The sequence below is a fragment of the Pieris brassicae genome, chromosome 8 (assembly GCF_905147105.1).
Source record: "Pieris brassicae chromosome 8, ilPieBrab1.1, whole genome shotgun sequence".
NCBI classification, from domain to species: Eukaryota; Metazoa; Arthropoda; class Insecta; order Lepidoptera; family Pieridae; genus Pieris; species Pieris brassicae.
In genome coordinates, this window is record NC_059672.1 from 14,572,015 (window position 1) to 14,586,605 (window position 14,591).

The following is a 14,591-nucleotide window of genomic DNA, read 5'->3' on the forward strand; positions in this document are numbered from 1 at the left end:
ACAAGTAATTAGTACCCCTAATGTATGTATGGTGGTTGTGGCCCTGCAGCGGCCTTATAAAGTGGCTTTTGAAGAAAAGATCCGCTATTTTGACATTCTTTGGCTTCTCAATTCTCCTAATCGTTAAATGTGTTCCTTAAGTTTAAAATATAGTTTCATGTAGACATAAATTTACTACAAAATAGTTCTCGGAACAAACACAAGCATTGAAATTACGTTATCTGTAACCAAATTTCAGATAGATATATATAACGCTTGCAAACCAAGAATTCTACACTTATATAAGCTATATTTCGCATTTCTGGAAATAAGACCAACAGATAATTGATAAAAATTTTGTTTACTTTACTAAATGTTACCATAACAGTTTTCACGTAAGCAATAACCACATACGACATCGAGTTAAAAGCTATTGCAATGGGGTCGTGCAGTTTCACCCACGTAAATGTTATGTTAGGAATATTTTAAATTACTGTGAACATTTTCATTGAAATATAAAGATACTTTGATGTCCAGTTTAATAATGATTTAAAAGGCGAATTTGTGGCCTTAGAAACTAATGTGTAATGTAAATGTAATAATAGATCTAATCATAAGTTTGAATAAAAAATTAAAACATTTCGATCGAGTTTTTTAATTATATAATAGTAAAAATTATTAATATAAATTAAATCTAGACACGAATATTACAATTTTTTTAACTAATTCATAATTTTTATTTAACTAATTACCTGAGGCGTCAACATAATTTCTTATAAAAATAATCATAGAATCTACGTATATGCTATTCTGAAGTACCGAGGGATACCAATGACAGTTGCAGATATAAAGAAATAAAACACTTTATTACACAGTACACTAGCCCGTACACCTGGATTCCCTGTGTCGTGGGCAGCTAGTCTCTTTGATTTGACATATTATTTCCATAGAACTAATTTAAATACGCCCCTTAAATAGGCCATGTTTGTTCACTTTAGTTAAGGTCAATGAAATTTTGTGAAAAACCGCTACTCGAATACGTCAAATATTAAATCCAGCGCCTACATAAAAGATTACTCGGCAAAACGTGACTAAGTACACACATATTTGCCTCTGAATTAATATGCTATCATTTTTAAAAAAACCTCACTGAATTTATTCAATGAAAAATGTGGAAAGTGTCATGATAAATGATGTTCATATACTGAATTTATGAGCCAAACTGAAATGAAAATAAAATGCTGTAGGTATAGATGAATTTAATTCATAGTTTATATTTGGATACCACCACTACAGATTTAAGACTCTAAAATTTTATATCAAATAACGATTTAAAATTTTACAAAAGCTTTACACTTTGGGAAAGGTATAATCATCAGTTGAATTAATTAATATGCAGTTATTTTATGGTGGTGAGTTAGGTTGTATGTCCTACTGAAATCGGCAACTTATGAGATAGACTGTACATATGTGTAGTAGAATGCTCATACGACACGAATTAGGGAAAACTGTTATCATGCCACCCGTAGCGAGTTGATGGGTCTGTTGGATTTTAGGGGGCAGGTTTTTATTGCGCCACCCGGACAGTTGCCCTGGCGCGAGTGTCTATAGATGGATTTCCCCAAGAACGTATTGCTGTCACAATATCTAATGAGTGTTAAAAGTCAAAGATACGTATGTTTTAGTGTTTTAGATTGTTACATTGTACAAATAAGGGATTAATATGAAAATAATGAAACAAATAAAAATTATTTCTTAAAAGTTTATTATTTTTACGTGTCAATTGCACAAAAATGACTTTAGTCATGTAATAAAAACCGCACGCGCTCTCAACTAAACTCCTAAACTATCAAAACACATGAAAATCAATTCCGTAACAGATTAAAAAATGTGAAGTGATTTTAGCCTAACATATTGCAAAATATTTAAATAGTTCAAGGATTTATTTCCTATTTTTACATAAATGTTCAGTAGAGTGTATTAAAATCAATTCCCTAAAAGACAACACATTAATGTTAAGTTCTTGTTTAAAACTTCTCTCTGTAAGTAACATCCGTTTTACATACATACTTATTTTGGCACTAATTGCTTATACAATAATAGTCATTAACACTTCAGTCCTCTGAATTCCATTAATTGTTAAAACCTATGCTTAAAAAACAATATTGTTATCTATGATGTTGTTTTTGGTATCAATGAATACTGCCTACATAGAACTTGTTCTATCGGATTCCTGCTCCTCTTTCAATGTGTATACAGATCGACGGAACGCACCGCCATTAAATTTAGACCTAGAAACGTGGTGCAAAACTTCTGGTAATACCTCTCCGTCTGAAGAAAGCATTGAGTCATCAGTTAAGTTCCCACTCTCATCCCGTCAGGATCTTTGCAGGAATTCCGGTGTCAAAACTTTTTGAGTAGCACTCTTCATAATTTTTTCATGATGTCTCAGTCGATGAACTATTTCATCGTGAAGTATATTAAAACACATAGCAGTCAGAGCGAGACCAGTTATAATGTAAATGGAACAGAACCAAACTGTTCCTGATGATGCACCGTTTCTTTGAGTCATACCAGGAGCTAAGTGACCGAAACCGATTGTACTCAAGCTCATAAAACAAAAGTAGATTCCATCTACTGGGCTCCAACCCTCCAGCTGGTAAAGAATGAGGGCACCGAAAGAAATATAAGTGAAAATAGCAGCTAGGCATAAAGAAATTGGAGCAAGAATTGAAAAACCACTTAGAGAAACCTTTGAATCAGTATCTGTACAACTCATAGAATCACAATCTCTGAGAAAGTTTAATCCCACATTTTTATCTTTTATAGAACTTGTGCTATTAGCTTGGGATGCTGATATAATTGTACCTGATGGTGATCGAACGTAATAAGGTTCTTGTAGGTGCAAGGTTTGAGTTCTATAATCTTCTGCTCGTCTTACTTTTTCCTTCCTTTCTTTTGATGTGATTGTATTTTCGTCGAGACAGCAGTACCCACACTTGACACAAAGACAGCAACACAGAGTTCTACTGAATATGCTTCTGGCTAATCTAGATAGGAGAGCTCCAACCACGGATAAATATAGAAGTGTTAAAGGTATACCTACAACGGCATATCCTATAGTGACTATTTTGCCTAATGCAGTTTTAGGAGCCACACTACCATAGCCTGCAACAAAAAATATACAGATTAGAACTCAAACATATATAATTTTTCTTTGTTAAAATTTAACATATAGCAAAATACTCACCGATAGTAGTAAGAACAGTTAGTGAATATAAAAATGCTTTAGAAAAGTTCCATTCGTAGTCATCTGAAACAAGAGCCGGGGCTGACTCCAAAGCTCTTGCACCTCCATATTGTTCAGTTACATCTGCAGTTACTCTGGCGACCAATTTATCTTGGAATCTTGCAATTTCTTGAGCTGCCAGTCTTGTCCAATTTTCTTTGTATAATATGTTTAGTGAAACCGTTATCTCCCATATACTCTCTACAGTTTGTGATCTTAATTCAGCTGATGCTTGTGCGATGCTATTATTTACTTTAGACAGGGTAATAGGTTTCTTACTTTCAGTAGCTTGGTAAGATGTAGTTGCTAACGTTTTCTGGTGTATTTTAGCAGCCTCTCCTTCGATAGCTAAGAAAATAAATGCCCCCAATAATGTATAAATGAGAAGAACTATGAATATTCCGAGATTTGTAATACATCCAGCTATAAGGCTTTTCTTTTTACTTTTTTTAGTTTTTATACAAAAACAGCACGTTGTTACAGTATCGTCACAATTATCTGGTTTAGTTTTCTTGTATTTTCCATTGACCTGACTCTTTTTCTTGGTCTTGTCCATGTCTTTAATTTATTCTGAGATCATTGTTTACGGTGTGTTTTACATGCGAATTCTGAAACAATGAAACACAATTTAAATAATAAAATACTTCATACGTTGTATACGTGTATAAGTCAATAACAACGTATGTTATTTGATAGAGGTAGGTAAAAATAGAACATAGACAAGAATAGATCGCATAACATAAACGTCCTATCTTTTAAAGTATGTATAACACTAAACTTATGCAATTAATATATTAACAAAATAAGTGTAATTTCACGTCACATAGAATAATGATTTAGCCCAGTATAATTCGTAAATGAAAACACATTTTTCTCAAAGAAAATAATCCACATGAAACCGTGTCTCACGTTACCATAGAGAAGAAATAATTCAAAGCATTTTGAATATTGGTGAATCTCGAATATCTTTGATGTCCCTTATACATTGCTCATTCAATCGTCTTTTACATTATTAATATTAAAATTTATTTCGCAAAAAAACATGAACGATGCTTAAATTTATTAAGCTTCTTAAATTTGATTCTACTTAGAGAAAAGGTGAATTTTCTATTAACAGGAATATTATGGTGGCGAATTTAACTCAAACGTATATCTAGTACCAAATCAAAAATTTACGAACATTTTCGATGCCAAATATAAATAAAAATGTAATTTAGTTAATGTGCATAAACGCAAAGAATAACTAAATTCACATTCACAACTCAAATCAAGGGAGGTAGAACGGACGACAAAAACCGACTATAAACGCCAAGTTAAAATTATCATTACCCATTAAAAATCATTATAATAAATTATTGCCTTTTCAATCACACTTGCAAGAAGTAATTTATTAAAATTGGTATATATTAATATAATTCAATTCAAAATCATATATTATTATAGGTAACACAATGTACACTTATGAACGTCAAAAACATAAATGTATATAAAATGCTTCTAATTTTACATTTACTGTCAGTTCTCAAATCAAGGGCGTAGAACGGAAGAGAAGAACAGGTAATAAACTCTCCGCCACTCCTTTTAATCGCCATGTTTTTGTGTTTCACAACGTTTGTAAGGAGCTGCACCCTTATAGCTTAAGTAATTAATAATAATAAAATAAATTAAAAACAAAGATTTGTCCTCTATCAGCTGGAGGTATGGTAAAATAGGCACGCACTTACATTCTCGTGAGAACAACACGCAAATACGTAGTCAAAATAACTACCATCAAACACGAATTCAAGTACGACCAGTAACCACAAGAAGTTCGCGAGTATGACGCATGGCCAACCATCGGCCCCCTCGCCATATTTTAGGGAGAGAGGCAACCCGACGCATGGACGAAATGAATAAATAATGAGGTCACTTATTGATTTTAAAAATATATGTAATAAAGTTGTTTAATTAATTTATCAATAAATAACAACAGTATGAACGTACCAATAAAATTCCACAAACAATATCGTAACTCTGCGTTGAAAATTTAATCATAGCACATTCTCAGAATTGCAAAACCGACTAAGTGCAGCATAATGTATAATTATCTTTGCTACAACTTGACCCAAGTACGTGGAAGTTTTGGTTAGTTTCCACTAAGAGAATACAATTGTATAATGATCGATTCTCTACTTCCTACAGACAATCATGTTCTGCATAACTATTTATATATTATCTGTACCAATCTTTAATTCTATTTGATATTATTGTTTGTACGGAATGCGGTGAAACTCATGAAATACTTAACGTAGTATTGATAATGAAAGCTTCTAAATGAATTCGTGATAGTGTATTGTTAGAATTATATTCATTCTATCTATCTATAATACATTTAGGACATGAGTAAAAAGAGTAAAGATAAATCTATTAATTGGAATAGATAAATTAAACGCACCGATGTGGAATTAATGTCTAGACATCTTTTAATATACTTTGATGTCGTTTACATCGACACATGAATGATATCTTGAATTCTTGAAATGCATCGAAGGACGAGATTTTGAGAGAGATTACAATTACATCCTTGCACCCAATTTCATGTTAGCATGGTAGCTCCAAAAAAGGCATAAGCGTCAAATTATAAATTTTATATAAATAATAAAAGTTAATTGTAAATACATACTTAGTATGGCCATAAATACTGTTACAAATGAATATTAACAAAATATTACATTTGAATTTAGAATGTAATTTTTATATCATTGTTCATTGGGTTTTCTGATTTTAGCGCCAATACTTTGTACAATATTTTGCAATATTAAAATGGAGTGTGGTGATATAGACAACCGGATCGCTGTGATTACACAAAGTAGGCAAATGCAATTTTTAAAACTCTCCATACGCTTGGGAGTAAAATGTTTGCATACCGGGCTATTTATAGGTACAACGAGACCTCCTCTGTTTGTGATAATAAATGATCTGGCCGCCCACGTAGTGTTCGTTTGAAAAAGGTGGTTAAAGCAGTAAGGGAAAACTTCGAAGAAATCCTGTCCGAAAGCAAAAGATTTTATCTCAGGAGATGAAGATAACTCCATGATTATGACCATATTTATGCTCAAAGCTCTAAATAAGCTTTCCAATTAGTCGACAGAGTGCAACGTGGGCTCTATCCGACTACAGTGATGGTTTGGTGGGGTATTAGCTATGAAGGAGTGCCTGAGTAATACTTTTATGAAAAAGGTATCTAAACATCAGCCCAAGTGTATCAAGGAACCATTCTTGAGAAGGGAATGAAGCCCCGTGTTTAATAACCAAGAATGGTCCTTCCAGCAAGATTCGACACCGGGTCATAAAGCTCGGTCTATGCGGTCTTGAAATGAAAGTTTCGGAGTTCACTGGCCATCGTCTACTCCCGATCTTTATCCGCTGGATTATGATTTATGGTCAGTTTTAGAGAGTACGGCGTGCTTTAAACGCCATGATAATTTGGAGTCCCTTAAAAAACAATCAGTACGATTGGTAATGAAGAATTTTCCGATGGAAAGAGTGCGTGCTTTTATTGATAACTAGCCTCAACGTTTAAACGACTTCAAATAAGCTTTTATATGATTTTATATTTATGTATTAAACTAATACTCTGTAAAAGTAATAAACGTTACTTGCGATAGATTTTATTTACTTTGTTTCAGTATTTATGGCTATACTAAGTGTACTGTAATCAACGACTTACTTTTTTTAGTCTGTCAAATGTGGTGACATTTCCAAACAACTAGATTTTAAACATTCCAAATTTTAGCGAAACCGTAGTGACTAAGATGGAGGAAGACCAAAACTAATAAAGGCCGCGAAACGAACTTCCTAACACTCTGTTTTTACCCTTTGGATTGCGACACAAGTGCCCCCAAGTTGGAAAACAAGAAACTTTGTCGACGTGATTACAGTCGCTAACTATCACTGTGATTCCACTTAGCAGGATTGTATTTCCTACATGGGAAAACGTCTTTATGAAAACTCGGGGGCATCTTGTTATTAGTTTCTGTAGGAGTAACACGATTCTAAATGTACCTCCTGACTAAGAATTAGTGCACGTACATTTTTATTGTTCGAATTTATTACAAGAAATGTGTCTCACTATGTGTTAGATTGGTTTCTAGGTAGTATAGTATAATGAAGCGTTTAGTTTAATATTATATACTCGTAATAGCCTAAAGCCTCGATAAGTTTACTATCCAACACAAATATAATTTATATTGGAAACAGTATAATAAACAGTAAATAGTAGGAATAAGCTTTATTCAAATAGATTTTAAGGACGATATAGTTGTCAAAATAAAATCCACATTAAATCCGTTATGCGGTTACTTGAAAAATATTATTGTGTAGAAAAGTTTCATAAAATGATATCGCACAAGTAGATAACAATGTTTGATTCCTCTTCTCCTTAGTAACACGTACTTTCATCTTTTGTTACACGTAAAGTAATGAAACGTGTTATTATGGATTATGGAATATTTAGACATTTACAAGTAATAACATTACATACTATCTAATCTAATCGATATACAAAGATATGTACTCGTAAACGAGAGGAAAATAAAAATTAATTTAAATAGGGTAATAAAATAAGATTTGATAAATTACTATTGCCAATCATGATAAATCAACGACTCAGGAAACGAAATAGAACAAAGTCAAACAATACGCACTTAATCCTTTTCACGTTCAAATTAAAGAGGTTGTGAATGCAAGTTACTAACGTCGATCGCTGGTTAGTCTTAAAAAAAGTGTTTTGCTTGGAAACATACAGGAATTGATTATTAAGTCGGAGTAATGGAATAGTTTGTATCACGAAGATTTCACGAGGTTAGTGGTGGAATTGCCTTTCAGGTTTTCAGGTTCAACCTATCTTTAAAAAAAAAAACATCTTATTAAAGGCTGGTAATGTTGCCACGAATGCTGAGGGACAGGGGGACAAGCAGGCTCAATAATCCCAAGTTAATATAAAAAATATCACAGAACGGGATTCTTTGTTCTGAATAAAAAATCCTATTTCAACAAATTAAAAAAAAATAAGAATATTATTTTCTGTCTTCAAGTATTCTACGTGTTAGTATTAACTGTGTTTACAAGAAAGTCTGTTTCGGTTAGAGTAGACCATTAGGAACCATTCACGAAGTAAAATTTAATTAATATAAGTGAGATATTAACACTAGCATAATTATTGTACAGAGCACACCATTACATGGCTGATAGAAAATAACAAGCCCCGTTATATCCTACTAAAATTTTATTATCAATTCGGAAATTTATGCTCACGAATCTCGCTTGAAATCCATTCGGGCGTACGCAGAGTAATGAAATAAGTCATTTAAATTGGAATAGAGATTTCAATGGGAACATTAGGCGTGGAAGGAGGCTAAAACGCGGTAATATTGGATTATATCACTGATTTATGCAAAATCTTTATCGGTGGCGACACTTGGAATTGGATTTTGGTATCGTCGCGATGTCCGCGCCAGGTAAGCGGGACGTGAATTTTCCTTTTTACTGAGGGATTTGTAATTTATTTCAGTGATTTTGTTAATCTTTATACCTTCTAAGAGATTTTAATCCGTTACAATTTCCGATTTAATTTAAAGTATTTAAAAGAATACATCTCAAATTAATTGTCAAATTAAATGTTTAAATACACAACAAATTCTATGTACATGAACCATTACCAAAATAATATATATACAACAGGATAAAATTGCTATTGACAACGTTAAAACTTATCAAGTTTCATTATCAATTTTGAGACTTAGATAGTTTTGAGACTTTGACGACTTGAGTATAGTCGTTGCTGTTTACGGATTTGTACTTTAAATCTTACTTATTATCGTTGATTAAAAGTGAACAACTAATCAAGCCATTCAAAATTTGAAGCACTTGAAAGAAAAAAAGTTTTCTACTATAGACCTACAATCGATCAATGATAAACTAAACAGACCATAGAAGACGACCAAGAGTACTGCGCTTTTTCTTTCGCATTAAGTCGCGTAATCGCGTCCGAAATAATCACAAAAGTTTAAAAACGTTTTCTTCCTCAAAAGCTGTTATTTTCTAAGGTAAAGCAACTTTTATTGACTTTAGTGAAAATTAAAACTGTTATTAAAGTTTCAAGTAGTTTCTGGGTAGCGATGCGCCAATTGAAGCGGAAGGCAGTTTTTGCGATTGCAATACTCGCATATGAATCGAGAACGAACCATTATTGCCTTGCGACGTGGGAAGTTGTTCTTAGCTATTAAAACCTTCTAATATTATGTTCTAATGGTAAATTACAATAATTAAATGCTATGTTCAGTCAAATAACAATTCACTTGTTTCCTAAGTGAACAATATTAAACGATTATGAATCGTAAGCCTACAAATTATTTATTTTGAACAATGAACATGAAGCTAATTTAAAGAAAATTCAAATAAACCTATTTTACACATGGAACAGCCACGTAACTATGAGTCATCATTCAAATCGGTTAATTCGACAATCACTATTTATATCGTCACACAACATTATTTTGAACGACCATGTTCATGGTAATTTTAATCGGTTAAAGCGTTACAAATATCGGTCTACAGACGGAGAAACTATGCTAATACGTACAAAAAATATACGCTACGAATCATAAAAGAAAAACTGGTTAAAAAGGCAACTAAATTCCTCTTCAAACAAACATAGATTGGAATATGCAAAAGGCTTCGTTATATCTACACCCGATACTGCACTCGATCAAGTCAATTAAATCAAGTTTTTACTTGAATAACACTCGTCACTTGTTTTTAATTAAAGTACTATATCTATGAAATACTAGGTAATTTGAATATAAAAGAAACTAAATCAGCTGTCATATATTGTTGTCCCAGTGTATTGAGCGTTCGTCTGTCAAACCTGAGGTAATGCGTTCGAATCACAGATCATTGAATTTACTGTGGCATTAACGCCCTTACATTGAATCGAATCATCGTGAGAAAACCGGCATGCCTGAGCCCCAAAAATGAAAGGCGCAGAAGGCTGATCATCTATTTGCCTAAAGCGGCACCGGTATAAATTATCTGTCAATGCAAACATTACCTCTAACTTACTAAATCAGTATTATTTATCTTCTGTAACTAAAGCACTGAACCATCTCTATCCATAACAATACGTAATTACACACAATTTGACTGAATGAACAAAGTTTGCTGACCACGACCGCTGCAAAGGACATTAGTAATATAATTTTCCTACTCCGTCGTCGTAGACTTTTTGGTTGACGTACAACAGTAGTGGTATCAATCAAATTATTGATTCTACAGTAGTCATATAAATCATCAACTAAATTAAAACATTCAGTTGCAAATGGAGGTTACTACTTAATTCCTTACTCTTAATAAATTTTTCTAAGACAGGTGACTGAAATGTTTCTTGATTTTTCCTCAAGTTAAAACGTTTTCAGTAAGCTGAAATGGGATTAATGGCCGTTTCAAGAGATTGTCTATCACGTAATAGAAAATTGTAATTTGTGTAAGTTACCCTCGTTTTCAAGAGGCTGAAATTTGTTTTCAGGCAGGTTCAAAACATATGTACAGTTGTACAAAACAAAAACTGTACAAACAGTGGTACAGTTTTCAGAAAACCCGTTTTCGGGCGTTTTCAGGACTAGTTATACCTCTTTGATGAAGGAATATTCTAGACCGAATATTCTAGGTGTGGGACAAGGACGAAATGATACATGAGAGAGAGGGAAGATCGGAACCTTTTGAAAGCCAGACTGAACACTCTAGAACGCCGTGCCACAAGGACAGAACAACGTGCGAAAGAGACAATAGTACGTACGTTCTAGAATTGTGCAATCGCTACTCAGTAGCAATTCCGCCTAGAGAGTTCTCAAACATCGTTCAAGATTATTCCCAGGGATATACCGAAACGCGAACAATTAATTCAGTTTCGAGAGCGATACCAAGAGACTAACATCGAAGTGATAATGTGTGGAATAGTGAAGACAAATGAAAAAGTACTGTGTGTATTTTTTTAATTGGTGTATTTTTTCGCTTTATTTGGGTCTTTTTAGTGTAAAAAATTCCTCGTTGATTTATTGGAAAATAAACACTTGATGAGATCTACGGTGTTTTCTAATGGATCCCCTATCTCGTAAGATTATTAATATATGTATGAAAATCTTTCACCCATACATTTATTAATGTTAGTTACATTTTATAATAGTACGAGTAAAACTGGCTGTATATAAATTTAATTTATTATAGCCATTTATTTATTAGAAGGTTAGTTTTATTAGGTACTTCAATTTATCGATTTTCCATTGATTTCATTAAAGTCTCCAATTTTACGAATCATAGAAATTGTAGATGAATTGATGAAAACTTGAATTGTGTTATTAGTCCGTAATCCTGTTGCAAGTTAAACATAAAGCTTACTCATTATGAGTCATAAATTTATGTACCTTATATGCGTAAGTTCTCCTCGCACTATAATCATAAAAATCTGTTTTAAAAATTGATACTTTAATAGCTCAAGGGTTAGTTTGATAAAAACGCGTTCATCTTAAAAGCAACTGGCTAGAATTAGGAAAAAAATGTGTTGTCCATTTATCAAGGGAGGCCAAATAGCATGACACTACTACCTACAGGAGCGCAGCATCAATGAAAAATGTTTCAAATACGGGAAAAATTATTCCGTTCCGTGCGCTGAGTAAACAATGAAAGGTTATCTTATAACAAAGTTTTGACTTCAATTTATGAGATTTAAAATATAAAACAGCATATGCGTATGCTAATTAAACCACAACAATATAAAAAAGCTAGTGGTTAATATTAGTTTTGCTGCTCCTGGGTGACAGCTATGTCATAACGTAACTATCGGCCTACGCGGCCATACTTCGCTCAAGAGTCTTTTGTTTCCGAGTACTTCGTCAACCGCTGGGCTTACTACGTTAGATTACGTATATTGTAAGCCCATTCTTCACAGTGCCTTAATTAAATGAGAATGTTCTAAGCTTCATCTAACCTTACCATAATATTTGATAAAGTTTTTTTTTATGTAATAGCAGGCAAACGGGCAAGAGGCTCACCTGATGTTAAGCGATACCGCCGCCCATGGACACTCACATTGCAAGTGCGTTGCCAGCCTTAAATTTGCTTATAGATTATACAGGACATTTGAAATTTTGCGTATGACGTTCCACTAAGAGAGTTAAGAAATTGCATTAAAAAGGTATATAACGGTTTAAATGTCTTATTTAAATATAAATAAGAATCATATCGTGAAGTTTCAAGATATACTTATGCGCTTCCTGTATAATAGAGGAACTGTAGTTTTACGTATCCTAAATCTTTTATTATGTAAATTAACGTATTCTTGATTTTTTGTTTATTTAATTTGCTTGCTTTAAATTAGAGGTTAATACGTAGTAGCAGTAAAATATAATACAAATTATTCAGCTAACTTTGAATAATGAAAATATTTTTGAAAATTTTCAGTGTTAGGTTGATATGTATATTACAGTGAAATTAGGTTTTTTCGTTCAACGAATGCAAACGAGAAGATAATCGAGAACGCTCTATTTTTAAATTTGATGATTTAAAGAGTTTATGGTACGCAAAACAATCTTACCTGGCCTCTGACAAATGCATAGTTTTTTAATCATAATTATAATTTCTCATTCCATATTTAAATGTATCTCCCTTGTTCCATTTATATTTCATATCAATCATGTAAGAAACTGTAACATCTTCAAATTGTCACTCTCATCTGTCATCACAATTATAATTCACAACGTTAACATAGTCTTCACAAACGCGTTTTAGTATTTAAATATAACTGTTGTCTAGTCTCCAGTTCTTTATAATTACGAATTTTAGTTCAAATAAATCGCCACACACTAGTCGTGTTTTCCGCCATCTTTCATTTTTGACGCATGCGTACTTATTATTTAATTGACACATGCGCTTTGCAAATATTTTTCACAGTAAGACACCATAGAGTATAAACGTAAAATTAATTCAAATAATTTTTCTAATTGGCCGAGTCTCAATACAGTTCTCTACATAGTCATCAAATGGGTTCAGAAATATCTGTAGTATTATGATTTGTATATAAATAAATACTTTACGTCAAAAAAATTAAGCAGAAAATATTTTCACATTCGTTACTTATATCAGATAATTTAAAAATTAGAACAATTTATTTCAAGATATTTAGTTAAAAACTAACCATGTGAATGTTATCACTACCTATTACTATAGTTTACACGTTCGAATTCATTGTCGAACTTTTCATGGTGGTTCAAGTTTTAAAAAAGTATCGCGGTTCATGCGGGACCACAAACCCTTTTATTTAACCAATAAAATAATGCAGAATTCTACCACTTTTTAATATAACATTTTATTTTATAGCAAGTAGGAGAAAAACAGTATAGTGTACCCGTTCGAAACCTTTATTTTTCGAGAATTTTTATTTTTGTAGAAGAAGATTAGAATAACCATACAGTTTTATGCTTTATTTCATGAGTGCAATTTACAGGTTTCTCTAGAGAACCTCTTCAAGTAGAGCTCTCAAGGCAGGGCACTGTCTCGATCTAGATCGCCTTGCCTCTTACTGCGATAAAGCGGTCAATCAACTACGATAAAGTTATTTAAAAGCTAGTTTTCCCGCCTTGTCTAAATGTGTGGGAGACAGGTGCGTATTATATTTCATGCTTTTTATTAGGATTAAAAATATTAAATTACGAAATTTACCTGGAAAAACAAGTTAAAACCCATGTTCAAAGACATCAAAAATAAATTCACTAGATATTGTTTAGGAAACCAATTGACGTATTAGCGCAATTGCAGAAACATTTGACGGTTCTGTTAAGCAGGTTTTTTTGTGACTTGTTTTCCATATCCTGAACATATGTTATATAACCACAAGTAATAGCTTCTTCTACGTCCATTTTCTAAGCTTTATCGAAACAGATTGACGAGCACTCGCAACGCGCATTAGCGCTTGTTATTTGAACTCTTTATACATTTTATCGCGAGTTTACCTGCGTTAAGGCGCGTTACATGTGAACAAGGCCTTAAGGTCAGCCTCATGTTCACAAGCCATAAAGTTTTATAATCACAATCAGCGGCTGTACAACCGACCGCTGTAACTGGCTTACTATGGCTACTTTGGAGACTCAAAATATCGATTTGCTATAATCGTGTGAATAAAGTAGAAACTATATGTACTTTTAACAATGATAATATTCAGCCACTTCAGCAAATCTTCGATGACAAAACATGATTGCTAAGCAGATCAGGTTAGCGACAACAACAAAACACG

The 14,591-nt window shown here is 32.8% G+C and overlaps 1 protein-coding gene across 1 annotated transcript; it reads right to left on the minus strand.

Moving 5' to 3' along the window:
- Positions 1-1,763: 1,763 nt before the first annotated feature.
- Positions 1,764-13,237, minus strand: LOC123713799 (potassium channel subfamily K member 18-like). Its single transcript, XM_045667660.1, has 3 exons — positions 12,897-13,237; positions 3,230-3,876; positions 1,764-3,147 (listed from the first exon to the last, which is right to left on the minus strand). The coding sequence occupies exons 2-3, from the start codon at positions 3,822-3,824 to the stop codon at positions 2,357-2,359; spliced, it is 1,386 nt and encodes a 461-aa protein (XP_045523616.1). The 5' UTR covers positions 3,825-3,876; positions 12,897-13,237; the 3' UTR covers positions 1,764-2,356.
- Between the last annotated feature and the right edge of the window lie 1,354 nt (positions 13,238-14,591).

What these genes read in the sequence shown, in the direction of transcription:
- LOC123713799 (XM_045667660.1), bottom strand. Translation starts at nt 3,824, where the DNA reads ATGGACAAGACCAAGAAAAAGAGTCAGGTCAATGGAAAATACAAGAAA. An exon ending in AACTGTTCTTACTACTATCG is followed by an intron (nt 3,148 to 3,229) that starts GTGAGTATTTTG and finishes TTTTTGTTGCAG; the next exon opens with GCTATGGTAGTGTGGCTCCT.